General features: G+C 44.1%; 1 protein-coding gene across 1 annotated transcript; it reads left to right on the plus strand.

Moving 5' to 3' along the window:
• The first annotated feature begins 339 nt into the window (after positions 1-339).
• Positions 340-5,682, plus strand: LOC146829604 (uncharacterized). The gene is made up of 3 exons (XM_085606520.1): positions 340-1,144; positions 3,821-3,958; positions 4,211-5,682. Exons 1-3 carry the CDS (start codon positions 340-342, stop codon positions 5,680-5,682), a joined length of 2,415 nt encoding a protein of 804 aa, XP_085462646.1.
• The last annotated feature ends 16,548 nt before the right edge of the window (positions 5,683-22,230 follow it).

Genomic DNA, 22,230 nt, shown 5'->3' on the forward strand with positions numbered 1-22,230 from the left:
CAGAAGCCTTTTCAGAAAAGCAGTACCGCTTTTAAGAAGAGGGTTCCAGTTGGTAAAACCGCACGTGAAAACCGCTGCAGCAAATATTGCCCGAGACGTCGCAGGGCACGTTTCGGGGGCGGTGATGAAAAAGTTTACCAAAACGGGTCAAGAAGGCTCAGGTTTAATCTATCTCGAAAGAGGAAGGAAGAGAAAAAGGGGTGTATCACTAAGGGGGCCGCCCGCGTTCCTTCAAAGCGTTGTGAAGCGCCGGCGACCGGCTCAAAAGAGTTCGCTTAAGACCCGGAGAAGACACGGAAAAAAACGAGTCTCTAAGGGCAACATATTTTAAATCGGACCATGGCCTCCGTCCCTTGCGGTTCCCAGGAATGCACAAAGTCAGAGTTGGACCTATTCCAAGTACCACCAACGCAAACCAGCATTGAAAGTTCTCTATACGTCGAAGTACCGCCACTTTCAGCCCTGTCAGACACAGCCCCCTTAGAGTTCTTCATAGCTCGGTCGGATGACTACCTGGACCTTTCAGCTACCCTGATTTATCTGTCGTGCAAAATTACTAACGCAGACGGATCCGATTTGGACGCCGCAGCCCGAGTGGCGTTTTCTCCATACCCCATAGCCTCACTTTTTAACCAACTGGATGTGAGCCTCGGCGACCGGCTCATCAGCCAGTCAAACAACACGTATCCATACAGGGCTTATCTCGAAACGGTACTTAATTATGGGGACCCCACTTTAAAACGCCAACTTTCTGCAGGTCTCTTCTACAGAGACACCGCTGGAGAGCACGAGGACACGACTTTAAACGGTGCTAACGCGGGATTTAAGAGCAGAGCTAGCTTTACAGCCCGAAGTCGTAAAGTGGAACTGATTGGGCAATTACACTGCGATTTATTTTTCCAAGACAAATTAATGCTTAACGGTCTAGATGTGAAGATTAAACTGATTCGAAATAAAGACACTTTTTGCTTAATGAGCGGCGACGCAGAAAATTACAAAGTGCATATCTTAGCGGCGTCACTATTTGTGAAACGTGTCAAAGTGAGCCCGGTGGTGCGTTTAGCTCACGCCGAGACTCTGTTAACCAGTAATGCCAAGTACCCCATCGAAAGAGTGGAGCTCAAAGTGTTCAGCATCCCAGCCGGTGCGCTACTATCGAATACTGAGAATATTTTTTTCGGATTTTTGCCAAGAACTGTAGTAGTAGCGCTGGTCGATAACGCAGCATTTAGCGGTGAATATGGCAGAAACCCCTTTAATTTCAAGCATTATAATATATCTCACAGCAGCCTCTCCGTAGACGGCCAAGCTATACCGGCAAAACCATACACGCCGTCATTTGGAACTGGGGGTGTGGCTAGAGAATATTTGGGTGTGCTGCAAGTTGCTGGGAAGTACGCATCAGACCGACCCTTCTTTGTGGATCGTGTAGAGTATTCGAAAGGCTATTCTATGCTGGCTTTCGATCTATGCCCTGACAACGACGTGGGTGGCGGCCATTTTTCGATACAAAAATCAGGCAATGTACGTCTGGAGCTCCGTTTTAGCGCCGCTCTACCGTCTACTATAAACCTTCTGATTTACGCTGTCTTTCAGAATGTTATACAGATTAACCATAGGCGAGAGGTGCTAATCGACTATATGTGATGAATACGTGGCAACTGGAACGTTTTCTCGCCAAAGACGAGACGGCAAAACATTCATTTTTAGGTGTATTCGCAGCTGACACTCTACCAATGTATCTGGGTAATCGCCAGCGACCGCTTCATTTAATAGTCAATACAGACGGTAAAGATCAAAGGGGTCGACACTGGTTAGCAATATTTCTAACAGAAAAGGACTCTGAGTTTTTTGACTCCTATGGCGTGCCACCAAACAGTTATCTGTACCCCAATACCATATGGCAATTTTTAAAAAGAAACACTTCAGGCCTAATAACATTTCATGAAAACCAGATTCAGGATGATGTATCATTTACCTGCGGGGCACATTGTTTGTTTTATTTATTTCATAGATGCCGTGGTGTAGACTTTGAAAGCATTTTAAAAATGTATTCAGCTGATTTGAAGGCAAATGATGCTCTAGTAACAAGGTTTGTGTTGAGGCAATTACGCAGATTGAAAAGAGGCCGTGTAAATAACAGACCGATGCAAAATTGTATTTCATTCACTGATAATATACATGTTTACAGTGTTTATGATAACTAGCAGACATCCACAAGGTCTATTTTACGCTCTCATTGGACTTTTAAAATCATATTTGTACCGAACATTTTTACTCTGTGATATAAAATGTATCTAAATAAATTGCATGAAAAAAGCCCTTAACTTTACGTGTCGGTCTGACTTTTTTCAGCACCTAGATGCCACGTTAATGCACCGTGGTTTATATTCATCCTGAAATGCTTAGACAGGCTATTGTCCACATATGGTGCCTGGTGTGCTGTCGAGGTTTGCAAAAAATATGAATAAAAAAAGGGGGGCCTAACTTTACGTGTCGGTCTGACTTTTTTCAGCACCTAGCTGCCACGTTAATGCACCGCTGTTTATATTCATCCTGAAATGCTTAGACAGGCTATTGTCCGCATATGGTGCCTAGTGTGCTGTCGAGGTTTGCAAAAAATATGGATAAAATAAGGGGGGCCTAACTTTACGTGGCGGTCTGACTTTTTTCAGCACCTTGCTGCCACGTTAATGCACAGCTGTTTATATTCAACCTGAAATGCTTAGTGGATTATACCGTTTAATTCTCGACACACGAAGACATACGTGGTATTGTGAGTTGTGGCGGGAAACTGTCGGGTTTTGGGTATAAAAACGTGAGGTCTGCAAGAACATTCAGGCTGGAGCTCTCAGGAAAGCTACGACGCTCCAACCAACGGCGCTGGTGACACCTTCATTCTCCCACCACATCGGGCGCTTGAAAAGCTGAAGCCCCTGAAAGATTTCACCACCTGATGACTGAGCACCGTTTCCATTTATGAACATGTCTGAGGACCAAGAATTGTTGGTAAGAAGATTGTTTTATGTTTTTTATATAATCCTCTAGCTCTTTTTGAAGTTGCGCTTCTATTAGCGTCATCTCTCAAAGGTTAAATGCTTTTTTATCAGGGATGTAAGCTTTTTTTCCGGCTCAGACTGTCACACTAAGACGAATTAGACCGAAGTCCCGGGCAATGTTCTAACATGTGGTTCTAATTAAGTCTTTCGCTCCTCTGTCAAAAGGTTTTAAGCAATAGATAAAATTAGGTGAAACTCGGGGTGTTTTGAATTAACTGTAACTGCTAGTCAGGAACCGTGAAAGATGCATAAAAAAAAAAAAGTGTGTGTGTGTGTGTGTGTGTTTGCGTTTTGTTTTTTTTTTGTTTTGCCGGACCCCGTCTGAAATGCTCTAGCATGTGGTTCTAATTCAGTTTTTCACGTCGTCGTCAAAAGACTTTTAGTACTGTTACAGCAGCTGGCATTTTAAGCAATAGGAAATATGACATGACTCTCGGTGTGTTTAGATTTTGCACATGCTCTTACCTCAAAGACTATCTGCTCATTGATCCGTGTTTTTAAGTCAAGGACTAGTCCGCCTCCTTGCTTTACAGATCATGATTTAATAACGCTCGAGGTCTTAAATAATGTCACTATATAGCCTGGGGCCAGCGAGCCGGGGTTGAGCTGCGGCTTGAAAAGCAGCTAATTTGACAACTAAGGTCTGGGTCTATTTCTGCGGTCGTGTGTGTGTGTGTGTGTGTGTGTGTGTACTTTTGTTTGCATGAGCTTGTAAATACGTATAGCGGTGCTTTCAAGTAATTTAATTTAAACCGATATAGGAAATGTGTTACAGCTGTTTGCATTTTTGTCTTCGCAGGAAGTGGCCGAGGCGGCAGACGCACTTTTATTCGACACTGCGCTTGAAGGCCCTAATCCTATCGCAGCCAGTCAAATTTGCGGCTTCAGCGCGCATGCTGGTAAGAATTAATTCTCTTTTCTACTGGTAGTATGTTCTACCATAGACCATGCTGATGTGCGCGTGCTTGTGCGTGTGTGTGTGTGTGTGTGTGTGCTTGTGTGTGCTTGTGTGTGTGTGTGTGTGTGTGTGTGTGTGTGTGTGTGCGTGCTTGCGCTGCCACTCTCAGTCTAGTTGTAGCACTGATGACTATTGAGGACTCTTCCGACTGTTCATTGCTTGAATTAAAATTGTGTTTTTTGCTCTTACTTAGATAAAACTGATGATGCAATCTCCATCCAACACGTGCAGCAATCAAATACACAACAACCGGTTGTACAAAGGAGTTCAAGGTTGCCGCCTGACGATCTGAAAAGCAAAGGTCAGAAGCGTAAAGAAGCGAGGCGGCGAGGGCCACCACAAACATTGCAGGGTGGTTTTGGGGGGAGTACTGTTGGGGGGCCTGCATTGCATGAGTTTCCACCGGTGTCTGTAAATGGTGGCGGTTTGAGAAAGAGACACTCTGGCTGTAAAGAAAAGGGTGATCAAAAGCGCAATAGGAAAGCGAATGCTAATGATAACAATTCTGCTACTCTACAGACCTTCCAGGTTTCGAATTCAAACACGCCTACCCCTGGTTGCGTTCTCCCCAGCCGAAATTCAGAACAGATTCTAGGTGTCACAACGCACCCTTGCAGCGATACTCCGGTATTAGTGCACCCCCCACCTACTCCTACCCCCAAGTCTCACTCTCAACCATCAAAGAACTTGCATGCGCAACCAGCAAACGCCATTATTCCCCCCGATGAACAAGAAATAATTTCGCTGCTTGACGATGATGACTGTTGGGGGGAAAACGCGAATGTACCCGTTCAACAAAACAGATCAAAAGCAGGGCCAGCTGTACACAGCGAATGCTCCAAGAACCCACGCTCACAAGGGGGGTGTCACACAGATGTTACAATAGGAGGAGGACCCGCCATCACCAGTCCCCCAGTAAGGTTCGCACCAGGTGCTATTCACCATAATTTAAAGACTGAAATTGCCCACAGTGCTGCAGCAAACGGGGCGTCCGCAGCGGCGCTACAAGCTCCTAGACATAACCCCACACCACCCCTAAACATTACCGCAGTAACATCAGCATGCCACGATATTTTACCTTTAATAACAAACCTTAGGGGAAGCACTCTTAACACAGCATCTATCTGCGAAGCTATTATTTTTGCTTTAAGTAATCGTGATACAGTAGCTCAGATACAAGCCATTGAACGCATCAAAGCTGGCATCGTACGTATACAGCAAAATTTAGAGAAATCACTTTCAGCTGCTTTAGTAACTGCTCAAAATCAGCTCGAGACCTCTGTCTCCTCGCGCGCCATAGATGATGTCCTAAGTGTCAAAAAACCACTTAACGTTGAGATAAAGACACCACTTGACCCCCGCAGTGGGGCTGCTGCTGCTGCTGTTAAAGCTTCACTTCCCAGCGACGCGGCTGTACTTCAGGCAATTTACGCCATTTTTCCCCTAATAAATACCCTAGAAGGATTAGGCTTGAACTCTGCACCCGTCAGTTCATCCGTTTTTAATGTTCTACGTGTACAGGAAGCTTCCGGACATATCGGCGGCATAACAGATGTCAAACTAGCAGTAGAGGACGTGATCCAAAATACTCAGACTTCGCTCGCATCTATTTTAGCAGATGCCCAAGCCAACCTTGATTCCTTGAGTCTCGACTCGGGAAACTGATAATGACCCCCAAAGAGCATAGGTCGCCGAGAAGGTCTGAAACTACAGTCGCCAAACGTAAAGAGAAATGGTTAGCCGCTAAAGTAGTCAGAAATCGGTTAGCCAAAAACCTAAAAAGAGCCAAAAACCATTTGAGAAATATACGCCGTAATATTCAAAGCAACAATGGGTATTTACCACCGAGCCCCACGCAGTTAGAGCAAACACCTCAGAGAACAGCTGTCGCTTGCGATAATTCTAGCATCAGTAACAACCCTGCGCCGGTGTTTTTAGAAAGCGTGCGACAATATCAAAGAGTTATCAAAAAATTTAGAGCTATAGAATTTTATGAAGAATTTCGTTTTGTCAATCTTCATCTCATAGATTCTATTAGACTGGCCCTAGAAGCGGTTATTAACTCTATCCAACTGCTGCTGGACCAAATGGCCCCAGACATAGGCCCCAACGATTATGTACAAATTCGCCTGAGCGGCGGTGGTCTGGCTAACTCTTTTTACACTCGCAGGCTACCGCATCACGACCTAGATGCCTCAGATTTCTTAAACAAAATTGTTGACATGATGAATAGCAATGCAGAGATTCTGGGGTCACAAAGTTTAACACTTGTTGTGACTGTGATAAAAAGTAGGGGCGGCGGTGCCAGACGGGCTCTAAATTCTGTATTGTTTACTAAGATCATTCAAAAGAAACGTCGATGGTTGATTGATTTGAACAACACAGCTGGAAATTTGTGCCTGGCGGGGTGTTTGGCAGGGTTATTGGCTCACGGTCAATCTACGGATAGAACGTTGACAGAGCAGGCACAGTTAATGCACGATGCCCTAAACATCCCCCCAGATACGGATGTCTCTTTGCAAGACATAGAAGCATTTGAAAATTACTTGGGTGTGACGATTAAAGTATTATATCACGAAGGCGGCTGGCGTTATTTCACCAGCGGTACCGCCAACAAATCTAAAATTCTGTTTGTTCTTTTACATGAAAGCCATTTTTACGGTGTGAAAGATATAAAAAAATTCCTCGGCGCTAGGTATTACTGCGAATATTGCCATTCGGCCTATACCCACAAATACAATCACTCGTGCGCAGACTTCTGCAAAGCGTGCGTTACGAACGATTGCCATGACATTGCCAACGATCTCCAAAGGTGTCCGCGGTGTCGACTGTTTTGTCGTTCTTCGGAGTGTTTAGAGCGTCATCGTGCTTTAGCCGTGGCGGGGGAGGTGAGCTGTCTCAGCAAAAAGTTGTGTGATTCGTGCGGTCTCTACGGCCCCGAAAGTCATGAATGCGAAGGCCTTGAATGCGGTGTCTGTAAAGCCCGGGTGTTTTCATTTGATTCACATCTCTGCTTTATGAGCAGACTCAAACCGCCGACCAAAACAAATGATTATATATTCTACGATATGGAGTGCCGTCAGGAAAATATCATTCACGAGCCAAATTATATTTTTGCCAGACATATTAATGGTGAGCCTACTTGGGAGTTTTCAGGTCCTACATGCGTCAATGATTTTATCAACACATTCATTACACCCCGATTTCAAAACTATAGTTTTCTCGCACATTTCTCTAAAGGATATGACTGTTATTTTGTAGTGAAAGCTCTAGTGCTTGAAAAGGTGGCAATGTCACTGATCACTCAGGGAGGAAAGCTCATGTGCGTTACAACCAAAGTACTCAATATCAGGTTTATAGACTCTATAAACTTTTTGCCCATGAAACTCAGTAAACTTCCACAGGCAATGGGTTTCCAAGAGTCTAAAGGGTATTTCCCGCATTACTTTAACACTTTGCAGAACCAAAAATACGTTGGTGCTATGCCCTCAGCAGAATTTTACGGTGTAAACTATATGTCACCCTCTGAGAAAACAGAATTTGTGTCCTGGTATGAATCGAACAAAGATCGGGAGTTTGATTTCCAGAAGGAGCTGTCTCATTACTGCCAACAAGATGTGAACATTTTAAGAGAGGCGTGTATCCGCTTTAGAGAAGGCGTCATTGCCATGTCTAGCAAGCAAATCTTGGTGAACCCGGGTCAGGCCAATGAGTATGCCTATGTTGACTTCATCGACCCCTTTCAGTACATCACTTTAGCTTCAGTCTGCTTGGCGATGTTCAGATTTTGTTTTTTAAAACCTTTCACATTAGCGTTGCTACCTCGTGATAATTATCACAGACAGCAAAAGAGATTCTCAACACCCGCTATTCAATGGTTGATGTATTTGGAATACAGTGAAAAAATCACCATCCGTCACGCTTTGAGGGGCGGGGAGCTTAAAATTGGGTCCTATTTTTTAGATGGTTATGCCAATATTGACGGGGTCCCTACTGCCTTTGAATTTAATGGTTGCTTTTTTCACGGCTGTCCAATTTGTTACGCCGGAAACGATTTTAACAAGATGACCGGTTGTACATATGGTCAGTTGCTTAACCGCACAACTATTAAACAGGAGTTTTTAAAAAGACGCGGCTTCAACGTCAGAAGTATTTGGGAACACGCGTGGCGTGAGCAGTTAACATGTAATCTAGATCTGCAGACTTTTATCAAGGATCGTGACTTACCCGAGCCCTTGAAACCGCGTGATTCTCTCTACGGAGGACGAACCAACGCCGTTACTCTTTATCGAAAGGCCTCTGGTGATGAAAAGATTTTTTACTATGATTTTACCAGCTTATACCCCTTTGTTAACAAGACAAAAGTCTACCCTGTGGGACATCCTAAGATCCTTTATAAAGATTTTGGAGCCCCTCAAATGTATTTCGGTCTAATCAGATGTAGAATTCGTCCGCCTAGAGGACTTTTTTTCCCGGTGCTTCCTTACAGATTCGAGGGAAAACTATTATTTACCCTGTGCCGCTCCTGCACAGAAGCCAGACAGACCTTCCGGTGTGATCACTCTGATGACGAACGTGCTCTGACCGGCACCTGGTGCACTGTAGAAGTGAATGTAGCTCTGAAAAAAGGCTATGTGATAGATCGCATTTATGAGATATGGCATTTTGAAAATGTTTCTAGTGATCTGTTTACCGACTACATCAACTTGCACCTTAGAGACAAGCAAGAAGCTTCGGGTTACCCCCAGTGGTGTAGTGATAATGCCGAGAAACAGAAGTACCGGAGGGAATATTTTCAGAAAGAGGGTATTCGATTGCGCTCTAATAAAATCCATGTGAACCCCACTAAAAGACAGATTGCTAAACTGTTTCTCAACTCTCTATGGGGAAAACTGGGGCAGAGAGAAGACCGCTCAGAAACTACTCTAGTGACAGAGCCGGATGAATTTGATCAGTACTTTTTTACTTCCTACTGCGAGGTGTCATCTTGCGAGTTCATAGATGATGATACCGCTTGTGTGTGTTGGCGGTATACCAAAGAACATTACCCGCCTTCATGCAACGCTAACATATTTATTGCCAGTTTCACCACCGCTTATGCTAGATTGGAGTTGTACAAGCTCCTGGAGTTGCTTCAAGACCGCTGTCTTTACCACGACACAGACTCTGTGATTTTTGTGAGCAAAAAGGGCGATGTTAACCCTCCGGTGGGTGACTATCTGGGGGAACTCACTAGCGAAACACCTCCCGATGAACACATCACAGAGTTTGTTTCAGCCGGCCCCAAAACCTACGGTTACCGCTTATCAGGCGGTAAAATCTGCTTGAAGGTGAAGGGGATCACCCTCAATGTTCAGAACCGCGAAAAAGTAAATTTTCAAAACTTAAAAGAGCTGGTCACTCAATATGCCAAGCACGCCGAAAGAGGTGAATGTGTTCCAGAAGATGAAAGCTTAGTAGTGCAGCACCCCTGCATTGTGAGAATTAAAAAACGTTGGGATATTGAGACACGCCCGCTTCGCAAAACGTTGAGGGTTGTATATGATAAGCGCGTTCTTAAAGAGGACTATAAAACCCTGCCCTACGGCTTTTAAGAGTTATGCAGCCTCTGTGTAAACACGGGGCTAGCGAGAAAAAGGACTTTCCGCTTTTGGTGTGTATAGTTTATTAGAGGTTGTTTAAAGTATGGATATTAGATTGCAACATCCGTTCTCATGCATCCTCGCAGGTCCTTCCAATTCTGGTAAAAGTTACTTTGTAAAAAAACTTTTGGAAAATGCGCATCAAATGCTGACCCAGCCACCCACCAACGTAGTGTGGGCCTATTCCTGTTGGCAGCGGCTCTATCAAGAACTCGCGCTAAAGCTTCCACACCTCAAATTTGTCGAGGGGCTCCCCGCCGCCTTAAATGATGACATTTTATTTCCACCCTCTAGTGTTAATATGTTAATTGTAGATGATCTAATGGCCTCTGCTTGTGACAGCGGTGAAATTGAAAAAGCTTTTACTCAGTATGTTCACCATCGTAATCTTAGCATTTTATACATTGTGCAAAACGTCTTCTGCCAAGGTAAGAGCTCACGAACCATCGCTCTGAACACCAAGTACATGGTGCTTTTCAAAAACCCCCGAGACAAGCTTCAAATAACGACTCTAGCCAGACAGATGTACCCGGGTCGCTCTAGTTTCTTTCTAGAAGCCTTTGAGGACGCCACTCAGAGCCCCTATGGGTATCTTTTTGTAGATTTAAACGCCGGCACGCCGGAGGATTACAGATTAAGGACCGGGCTTTTCCCACCGGATCTTCCTGTTGCTTATACTCTAAAAAAGTCCTACCCGGCTATAAAAAGAAGATAAATAAAAAGCAGCGCTCCAGTTTAGAGCTCCAACACACTCATGACCATGTCCAGCCGGATAGCGCGCAATCTAGCTCTTTTAAGACTGTTGGTTTCATCATCCCCACAACAAAGGAAAGCTCTTCTATGCTCCGCGTCTGACGATTTAGTAGCAGCGATATCGGAGATAGCCCTAAATACCTTGAAGGGCAATGTCCCTTTGAGTCCTCAACAGATCCGAGTGCTTAAAAAGAAAAGTAATCTTGTTAAAAAACTGAGCAATAAGAGGATCTCTATTAAAACAAAAAAAAGTCTTGTCAAGCAGTCTGGGGGCTTCATAGGATCGCTGCTAGGCATTGCTATCCCGCTTCTCTCGGGCCTGCTGCGCCGCCGGTGATGGCTCACATTGAAAAAATGTATCTCGTTCCTAAACATCAGCTAGACAGAATGCGGAGTCCCCCAAGCGCCGATACCGACATTAGAAAATCAGCCACGGATCTGTTGGACGCTGAGATGCGCGAAATTCTTCATCGTAGTGATTTACCGGTGCACGAGAAAGCTAAGCTTTATACCGCTATCCTTCAAAAGTATCTGAACTTTGTCCATCATGGTAAAATGGAAAAAGAGGGCCTGACTTTATTCATGCCTGAAAGTCAAGAGCCACCCGTTTCACCGGTCAGAGAGCCAGAATCACACGCCTTTAATCTAGTTAATGAAATCCTTGACAACGTTAACCCCCGGCACAAAAAGAAAGCAGAATTACTTCTTAATAAAATTCATCAAAATAAAGACATCGCTTTCTGGAATGATAAGGGGGAACTTCTTTATAAAGGTAATGTTATACGTGGTTCAAACCTGCATGATTTGATCAGAGGCGCCACCCAAACACACTCTTTTGCAAATAATAAAGCGCCTGTCGGTTGGGATGCCTTCATGCAGAGCCTAGCAGAACTGAACATTCCGACATCGGTGCTAGGAAATGGTGGTCATCGTATCCACTTAGAAGATTTAAAGAACAACGCCGTTGCACCATTTGTTATCCCTTCTCCCCCCGCATCACCATTTTCACTGACCCCTCGAAGAGCACCGACGCTTGCCCTCCGTGATACCGCTGACAATGCTCACGAACCCGTAACAACACACGGCCAAGCACTCCCGCCAAAAAAAAGAAAACACTTCGCGAGATTGCCATGGTTGTCTGTTTAGCACCCGTGACTTATAATAGAGACCTATGCTTTTTACTGGGTAACTAAATATTTTTTTATGTAAATACCTCATCTGTATCACAACATATAGTTTTTGTATAATTTTATGCCCGGTGGCCATACTGCGTATTACTGGTTGATGTTAATACGCTATGGTTTCTTGATTTTTATGTACATCATTTTGTTTTCAGTGTTGATACTGTGATTTATATGCCAAGGTGCATAATGTATTTGCTAACTACGGCTACCTCATTATTCAACTATAAGCTTAAATATGTGAATTCTATATTTATATATGTATTATCGCTATCCGTGATTATTATAAGTTAACAACGATAAGCTGTGATTCTTCTTTTAAAAAATGTATGTAACTTCCGCATATTTGATGTCTGCTGTTGATACTGTGATTCATATGTCTTGGTTTATAATGTATTTGAGAACTACCGCTACCTCACTATTCAACTATAAGCTTGACTATGTGTTTTCTATACTTTACAAATGTTTTATAGCTATCTGTGATTATTACCGGGTACCAAAAATATGCTGTGATTCCTTTTTTAATGTAACTTCCGCAGATTTTATGTGTGCTGTTGATACTGTGATTTATATGCAATGGTGCATATTATATTTGATAACTACCTCTACCTCATTATTCAACTATAAGCTTGATTTTCTTTTTTTTTTCTATTGTCACTAAATGCTGTCAGTATATGTAATTCCATATAATGAAACTGTAATTACATAAAATGTGATTTTCTGTTATGTAAAAAATGGTTTCAATTAAATTGTAAATATTGACCCAAAATAAAACTTCTCCGAGCTTTCATTTTACATTTAATAAAAGCAATTTGTTCTAAAACGCGTTATTATTCTTTTCAATAATGTGATGATGGGAAATGTATAAAATATCATTTTAATTCGTAGCTGCACCCCATATATCCGATTACTGAGCCCCCATAAACACGCCTAAAGCAAGACATGCCCGGGCATGCCTGGTCGATTTATACGTACTGAGTCCCCCATAAACATGCCTAAAGCAAGACATGCCCGGGCATGCCTGGTTGTTTTACACGCTTTATGATTTCATCGCCGTATCATTTTATAAGCCTTGATTCACAATTCCTAACTTATCGTTTTATACGCTTTATGATTTCATCGCCGTATCATTTTATAAGCCTTGATTCACAAAATAACGACCTATAAAACAATAAAATGCTATAATCTTATCAATACGTTATAAGGACCGATTAAAACCCCGATTAAAATCAGACTTGGAACGCGTCCAATATAGACACACGGACCAAAGGGGCGTGGTCAAAGGGGCGTGGCCACCTGTCAAAAAATACATGGTGACGAGTAGTATACAACCTATACTACTGATAGATCTGTGATTTGCCTAGTCTTAATTTTGACTGATCATAAATTAGTATAAAGAGTTAATATGCCTGCGGCAAAGCACAATGTGTAACATGCAGATCACAGATTTATAATTTGTGCAGATAGCTTTGTGGGAAACTGCTTTTGTCAGTTATCCTTTTGTTACTTGCAGTTCATAAGCTACATTCATTCTAATATAGAACAATGAGTAATGAACTGCCATCAATAACCTGCATACAAACTCCGAGTCATATGTTTAGAACAGCACACAAGCAAAGTGGGGAAAGCGTTACATTTTGTCAAAGAATAGTATTTTGTACTTTAAGGTACTCTTCCAGTTGAAATCCTATGCTTGACATCTGGCACACATCCTTGCACCGCAGGGCAAGAGTGTGCGTGTTGGTGCAAGGCAGCCTAAAGTGTGCCAGCTCTATGGAAGAGAGCAACTTGAACAAGGCTTAGTAGATATGGCTCTGTTAAACTCTCTCCCTTTCACACCATGTCGTACAGAAACTTTGGTTGCTGTTCTGCAGGAAAACTTAGTATATCGACCCTCCGTTTCTCGAGACCTAGCACTCTTCATGTGTAGTACCTATCAGAATGGATGATGTGTTACTCTAAACATTACAGCCCTCATTGTCTTTATATTCCCCTTACTGTATTATACATTCCTGCCTCAGTGGCGGCTCCTCCATAGGGGCGTTGGGGCGTCGTTCCACTGCTTTCTCGCAGCGCGAGAAGCAGTAACATAAAATGGTAAAAACTACCATTTTATGTTTCTGCTTCTCGCACTGCGAGAAAGCTGATGTGCCTGGTTGGGGGCGGGAGGGTGGGCGGCCGGGCTCGAGGGCAGGGGGGGAGTGGCTTACCCTCTGTTGTGGGTCCTGACTGTTTGGTCGGCCCCTGGAGCCGACCAGTCAGTCAGTACCCACAACAGTGGATAAGCCACTGCCCCCCTGCCCTCAAGCACGACTGCCCACTCTCCCTTTTTCTCTATGCAGGAGAAAATGGCGCGGCTGGGGCGCCCTCCCCTTCGCCTCACCAATCACAACGCTGCCATTACAGGTTGTGATTGGCGGAGGGGAGGGAGGGAGGCTGCCTTTTCTTCTGATAACGAGGTGAGCTGTAGGAAATGGCGCAGGAGCAGGACGGCGGGGGTCGGGAGTCGGATCCATCCAGAAGGACGGAGTAAGTTTTATTTGATAGTTTTACAGCTTTCCAAGGGTTCCAGGACAGATTCCTTTTTTAGCAGCGCTCGTGGCTTGAAAAGGGAAATTGCCAATTTCGAAGCCCCCCACACCACCCCACAGACACACGTTAGGTTTTCCAACGTGGAACTTATGTCCGGCATATCTCCCCTCACCTAGGACCTTCCCGCAGTACCCGATTGGGGAAGCTTGTTTTGCCTGCGTTGTTGAGTGTACCAGAGTACTGGGTGGTGCGGTGTGTGTGCGCTTGCTTGAGTGTGTTTGTGCATGGCAACGCAGCACCAACCCCAAAAACAAGCATTTGCAATGCAATAGGTCTCGCATTTACGAGAGTTGGAGCTATTGGCATTGTAAACGACAATGCCTTTTATCTATGTGCTGTTTCTAAAACAGATAAATAAAAGGCATTGTCATTTACAATGCCAATAGCTTAAACACTCACAAATGGGAGACCTACTGTATTGTAAATACCAGCGTCCGTGCTATAAAATGTTAAAAAAAAGTGTTAGGAGAGAGCGTGTCTTGCCTGCAACAGCAGGCAGGACTAAGCTATTTGAGAAAAGCTGTAATTAAAGGCTACCGAGTAACAAAACACGTAACAGGGGGTGTCGCCATGGGAGGTTACAAAATGAGACAAGGCGGTACTAAGGAGGGTCTAGTAAGCCTACTGACCAATGAACAGCCACAGTTTACAGTGGACAATGACACAAACCAATGAAAAATATAGGTGGAGAGTGGACTGAGCTTCAAGTCCCTACCTGAATGCAGCATGCTTCGCAGTGCAGCGCATGCGCTGCCCAGGCTGAAATAAAATGGTCAGAAGATTGACAGAGAGCTTTACGAGTAGGAAAGAGCAAAAAACCTTAAGACAGAGTCTCGTGCCAGAATGCACACCGAAAGTTGGATGTGGGGCATGCATGTGAGAAAACTCAATGACGGTGTGACGAGAGTAGTTTCTGAAGACTGATAGTGTAAAATGATTGACCATCACCATGAGTAAAGATATGGTGTTACTTTATATTACAAACCTAATATCTTGAGCAGAGACGTACTTTACTGTACAGACAAATTCAATAACAGCCTCAGGTCAGCAACAGAAAAGTTGTCTATATACATGACTGAAGACAGAAGTTATTACCCAGGAGAACATGGAAGCTATATGGCCACCCAACCTTCCCCTGGTTGCGTCAGATCTGCAATCAGTCATTGGAAGAGGGTTTGGTCCCGGATAGCTGGAAACAGGCTGTTGTCTCCCCCCTTATTAAAAAAACAACTCTAGACCCAACTGTTCCGGCTAGTTTTCGACCCATCTCTCTCCTCCCATTCCCTATCAAAATCTTAGAGAAGGCGGTGAGCAGGGCCCTCTCGAACTACCTAGAGGCCAACTTGCTGTTGGACAAGGACCAGTTTGGCTTCCGCCCCGGCCACAGAACCGAGTCAGCATTAGTCACCATGCTGGACTCGATGCGAGTGCGGGCTGACACAGGGAGCACCGCCGTATTGGTGCTCCTGGATCTGTCAGCCGCATTTGATACCGTGAGCCATACCATCTTGCTGGGTCGGTTGATGGAGTCGGGGGTGGGAGGTCAGGCACTACAGTTGCTCCTATCCTATCTAGCAGGGAGACACCAAATGGTGACTATGGGTCCTTTTGCCTCAGAGAACACCCCCGTGGATTTTGGAGTTCCACAGGGTTCCAGCATCAGCCCCATCCTGTTCAATATATACTTGCAGCCGTTATTTTCTATCATCAAGGCGTTCGGGGTGGAGCTGATAAATTACGAAGACGACACCCAACTGGCCTTTTCTCTGGAAGGCAAACAAGCAGTCCCCTTGGAGCAGTTCCAAAGCTGCATGAGGCAGACCACGGACTGGCTCCAGAGAAACTGCCTGCAGTTCAATGGGGATAAAACCGAGCTGTTGTTCTACGCGCCTACGAAACAGATTCATCATCTACCAATGGACTTTAGGCTCGCCCCGGACGTGGCCCCATTGATACCAGCCGCTGCAGTACGGAATCTGGGGGTTCTATTTGATAATAATCTCCAGCTGGACTCCCAGGCGAGCAAAACCTCGAGTACCTGCTTTGGCTTACTGCGACTCCTACGCCGTATCCTTCCGCTGCTGCCTGCCGACTCTCGCAACACGGTCGTCAGGAGTACCATTCTCAGCAGGTTGGATTACTGCAACTCGCTGTATCTCGGAGCCCCCCAATACATTCTGCAGGGGCTACAGAGAGTTCAATCAGCCGCTGCCAAGCTGGCACTTGGTCGCAAGCTTGACTCGTCCTCTACTCAGGCACTAAGGGAGCTGCATTGGTTGCCAGTCAGAGAGAGGGTCCTTTTCAAGTCCCTATGCCTGGTCCACAACGCAATCCACGGAACAGGTCCGGTCTCACTCCAGGAAATATTCTTAAGGTACTCCCCCGTAAGGCAGTTGCGGTCATCCAAGGCCAACTTGTTGGCACAGCCTAGGTTCAAACGGGCAAGGCTGGGGCCTTTAGTGTGGTTGGAGCCCGAAGCTGGAATGCGCTTCCATCGGAACTCAGGCAGACGCAGCCATTAATGGAATTCAGAAGGAACCTTAAGACCTGGCTCTTTCCAGTAGTATGATGTCCCCGATTCTGCCACTTTCAGCGATAAAATATTCCTTCTGGTCAGAGCGCCTGGATACCCGTTGGGTCGCAGTGCTACTGTGCGCTATATAAATATTCATACAATACAATACAATACAACATAACAGCTGTATTAAATTTCTTCTTTGAAACATAATAGGTTGTAACAGCTATGCTACCCAACACGCAATTACAGAGAAGCGAACTGATAGGTCTAGGCCAGTCAGTGGGGCTGTCGGCATAGATCCCGTTGTGGGATCTGTTTAGTTGATGGGGTACTACCTTAGAATTTCCACTGGACACTGGAATCTGTGATGCAATTTTTATAATAAATTGGCATCTTTAATGCGGTATGGGCTCTCTCTGTTTCCTGCATCATATTGTTTACGAACACCTTTTACTGCTATGCACTCCTCAGTCTAATTTATGACTTGTAACCTTCACAAGATTGTTTAATAAAAAACATTCACTACCAGAAAAAATTTAAAAGACTGGCCAACCATTTTTTCCAATTGTAAAAACACGATTTAATACCATTATCACTTAACTTATTTTCTATTATAAAACTAAATATGTTGCCAAGAAAAGAAATGTGACTGAATGGGGCTCTGTAATTACAATCTTTCATGTAAAAACAAATGCCCCTTTGTTACAGAAATTGCATGAGTTTAATATGTACTGTTTAACAGTGCAGGCATACCCCTTCTGAACGTTCACATCGGAGCACCTCAGAGGTATTATCATGAAGAATGCGAACTGTGTAGGAGTGCTGTACTGAATGCAACCTATGTGAAGGGGCCGTCAAGCTCGCAACCTGTGAATGACTGCCATGCAGATACAACCTTTGTAGAACGCAGAAAGCGGCCCATGTATTGGTGCCATGCAAAATGCGACATATGTGCGAATGCCATGCAGAATGTCACATGTACTGGTGGCACGAGGAAGTTCCATGTGCAGTCTGACATGCCAGTAAGTAGTCAATGCAGCAGCAGGGTGCAAATCGAGATAATAGCACATATGCACAATCCAGGCATCCGACCAACTACAGAGTGCTGTGTTTTTAACAATACTCAGCTCAGTCCCCTCCTCCTGTCTCCAGGAGCCTGGTGGAGAGGCCGCGAGGGCTGTGCCTGCCCACTGCAGAGTTCGTGGAAACGCCAAAGCTGTGTTTCCATGAACACTGCTAAATTCACTTATTACAACTGAAATCTTTCAAATTAGCAGTGACTCTGTGGGTTTACAGGTGGCAGGGCTGTGCCACAGGGCCCCTGAAGAGGAGCCACCCCTGGTGTTAGTAAAGGTGCACTGCTGCTGCCGACCCTCTACCCTCTGTCTGTGCCTAATGTCGCGGAAGCTTGCACTAACTGCTGCTGCCCATGCTGTGCCTGTGCTGGATGTTAGTGAAGCTTGGTGGAAACTTTTTACTAAAAGAACGAAAAGTTATTTGGAACAGCCATTCAAGCAGATAGGCGCTAGAAAGATCTCAATCTAGATCAAACTATTTTTTTTCTCAAATTCCAGCCATTTAAAAATACAGAATGTGGATTTCTATTTGTTGCACTGTATGAAGAATTCAGCCAGAATGCCAAAAGAATGTACCTATTTGCAGGCCGTCAAACTGCTTCCCTACCTCCCCTGCCTCTCGGATCAGACCACCCTCCCCCAGCTAAAAAAACAAGCACTTTTTTGCCAATGCTGATCGGCATGGACAAAAAGATTAAAAATGTTTATTGCTGAACCGAAAAATCAAATAAAAAAAATAGGGGCGATGATGTTTAAGCATGCATCCATCATAAAGCAAGCACATGTATGTGTCACAAAGCTATGAATGCCCCAGCATGATGCCATATACTTGAGCAAGTATTAACATGCATGCATGCTTATATGTTATGACACAGTATCCATTTTGGCATTTTTTTAATTTAAATTTCCAAGATGATGAATAATAATGAATGAATAATAATCATGGAGAAATACATTTTTTTTATAAAACAGTGTGCAAAGTCCATTTATAGATAGAGGCCCAGGAACAAGTTGCAGCTGCAGAGACCTCTTGAAAGTCAAAAGACAAAAGAAAAATGAATAGGAAGAGGGGCAATGGAGAAGATGCTTTTTTAGACATATTGTGGAGCAGCGCTGGCTTTAGTGGAAAATGCTTGTAAGTAATAAAAACGCTATGACACGGTCAACACTGGCTGTGTCATACAGCTTTTTTAAATGTTTTACTTTTAGCCATGTTGCAACACGGCTAAGAAATAATGACAAAGCCAATAGATTTCACAAAGGCGCGACCTATTGGCTTTGCCAATGCTTGTGTTATACTATAACTCAGAAAAACATACACTATAACCAGACACTGAATTCTGGGCCAAGCATGTGGCACTGTAACCTAGAAAACGAGAACTGATACTTGGGTCTCAGCCAAAGGCCCAGAATGTCTAATGTAGCTCAGAAAAACGACCATTGCAACCAGAAACTCACATGCCGGCCCACAGTGTTATACTGTAATGTCTACAGTTCTGCACAGTCTTTTAGCTCTGAAGAGTATAGTCGGATACAAGGAAACTCATGTTAGTAATGCTAAGTGACAGGGAACCTAAATAGCGCAGGATCACCTTAAAAAAGGTCTTCCTAGGCTTCGAGGATCCTGTGAGGAAAAAAGCATTGGTACAACCAATAGGTCTGGCTTATAACTGAAACCGGACTTTTATAATTTAGTCATCATCATTTCATGTGCTCAGCCAGTCATCATTACTGCACCCAGTCACTCATCCTTGCTCTGCTGCAACTTTATCCATCCACCCATCGGCTCATTCTTGCTTTCAGTCATACACTGATTCAGAATACCACAGACACAGCTCAATAATCAATGACAAGGCACTTTTATTTGTATGTTACACCTATTGCCCAGTCACAGAGTACAAGTACAGATGAGATTTGACCCAGTAGATGAAGAGCAGAGTACATGTACAGCACAGAGAGTAAAACACCAATTATACGTAGAGTGTAAGGAGCACATAAGGCAATACACGCAGAGTAGAGCATACCTATAGATCAGAGGAACATTTAAACCACATTTAGTGAAGCCCAAAGAAACCGTGTAGACCCTAACATGTACAAACAGTAAACTGCATATGAAATATGTGTAGAGCACAGAGTATTTGATGTGTGTAGTAGACATGAAGACAGGACATATGTAGAGCACACAGCTGTAAAGTGTACGTGGAGCATACATTACACAAAGTTTAACCATAAAATTGTACACATAAAACAATTGGGTAACTAGAAATTAAAATATACGCTTTGCACAAAGTGAACACAGGATGTGGTGCAGGGAAGAAAATGACACAGAGAGATAATGGGGGAGCCATGCACAAGATCAAGGGGAAAGAAGACGGGAAATGAATGTAGAGAAAAGGATATGGGAAGGCAGATGAAACAGCTGATGTGGAAGAGCAGCGGTAGAGAACGGAGGGACATACTGAAGCTGGTGAAGCAGATATAGTGAGACATGAGGGGGGCACTCGAGGTTGTTGAGGAAGAGTACAGGAAGGGTGATGACAGCACACATTGAGGCTGGTGTAGGAGAGCACTGGTGAGTAACAATTTTTATATGGATGCCCCTAAGCTAAATTATTGTACACCACAAAGCTTTCATTAGACGCTCAAGAAGGTTGCAAAAAACATGTAAAGCTAAATGAACGACCAAAAACAGAAAAAAACTAGACCCATAGCGGTCGCTAGTGTTTTAATGAAGACCTTTACATTTCGTGCAAACAACAACATTGGGGGTGCGACGATTTCAGTTACCACAGAAGGAAGGTGTATCGTGCTGTGAGGGAAATAATTATTGTTAAAAAGCAGGAATTGACATGCACTTCATTGTCCATCTGAACTGTAAGAAATAACAGATTGATGAAGGGCATGTTATTTTTTGCTTTCAGTAACAATAATAACCATTTTCTTAAAGGCACAAAGAAAGCATCTTCGTTGGATTAAATAACTTGCCCAATTGCTAATTGCTAATTACTCGAAAGCACTAACATCTGGAACACGGCGGAGCCAATTGAGTCTGCAGGGTGTCTTATTGAAAACAAACTTTAGCAGTTTGTTGTTTGTATAAAATAATACACTGACCTTGATCGGAACAACGAACTAAGTAAAAAAATCTGTTTCTTACACTAATTCAAAATCGGAAAAAACATTTCAAATGGTATCTTTAAAGCACCACTAAAAGCACAGTATGGTTCAAAGGAAAAGCATGCAAACTCGAACACTAACATGCAGATACACGACTTCCATCAGACACGAAATACTACTCAACAGATATATTAAAATGCCCTATTATGCGCAAACGGATCTAATATTAGCACTTTCCCGCTTACAGCCAAGTTTACATGTCGCAACTAAAAAGACTGCTGACCTTGACTGTGCAAATAAGACATTTGTAAAGTTTGTTCGCTTCCTCTGTCTTCCGTAACTAAAATAACAACAGATGGGGGTGACTACCCTCCTGACCAATCAATGGAGTATACTGAAAGACAAAACAGAAATAGCAGCCATTGGAGCATCGGTTTACATTGCAATTAGATTTAGATTCCGTTGCACTGCAGTTTTCTTTTTGCAGATTGGTTAAAATACCTCTGCTGTTATTCTGAGTGTCTGAGCCGCTTTTTTTTCTCAAAGTGTTGTGGTAGCGGTCTAGAGGACTGTTGATTTGGTTTTATCACAATATCGTGCTTGCCGCATGGAGATAACAATTTCGTCATACAAGAAAAAAGAAAACACAAGGGAGCCGTAAATAAATAAAAGAGCACAACAAGCCTGCTTGGTGCAGTTTTGGAGGTGGGGTTTGCAGGCAAACCCCGAGGAAAACAAGCGTTGGCCGCGCGCGAGTGGCCGGAGACGCAAAATGTGGTGGGGGAGGGGGAGAAGCGGGAGTTGTGTGTGCGCGTGCGTCATCGCGATCGCTCTGAAAGCGAAAGTGATCGCGATGACGCACACGAGTTTTCAAAGTGCTGCTGGCGGCGGGCTGCGCGCGTGCACGATCGCGTGAACGCAAGCGTTAGGCCAGCCAGCAGCACTTTGAAAATCCCACATACAAAATGTCTCTTCGAGCCACCGCAAGCGCTGGGGCTCAGCGAGACCTAACAAGCGAGCTACCCTTCCCTGCTCCTTTGCGCCGTAACTTATTTCACATAACTGAAATTCGCATCCCTGTTATCCCGGGTGTCCCACCATTAACCCGGGATGCTTCAGTGCGCTACAAGCTGCTGGTGGTGTTTTTTTTTTTTTTTTTTTTTTTAAATAAAGCCAATTCTGTCTCAGTCTCCCCCTGCTCAGCTTATATGCCCACCTGAGTTTGGAGCAATGCAGCCACTAACTTTTGCGGAAGAGGGGAGGAGAGCCGAGGCCACCACCCCAGCTGTGACATAGGGGAAGGTAAACTCTGCATTTCCGTCAGCGGCAATGAG

Source organism: Triturus cristatus, chromosome 5_2 (genome assembly GCF_964204655.1).
Source record: "Triturus cristatus chromosome 5_2, aTriCri1.1, whole genome shotgun sequence".
Taxonomy (NCBI): Eukaryota; Metazoa; Chordata; class Amphibia; order Caudata; family Salamandridae; genus Triturus; species Triturus cristatus.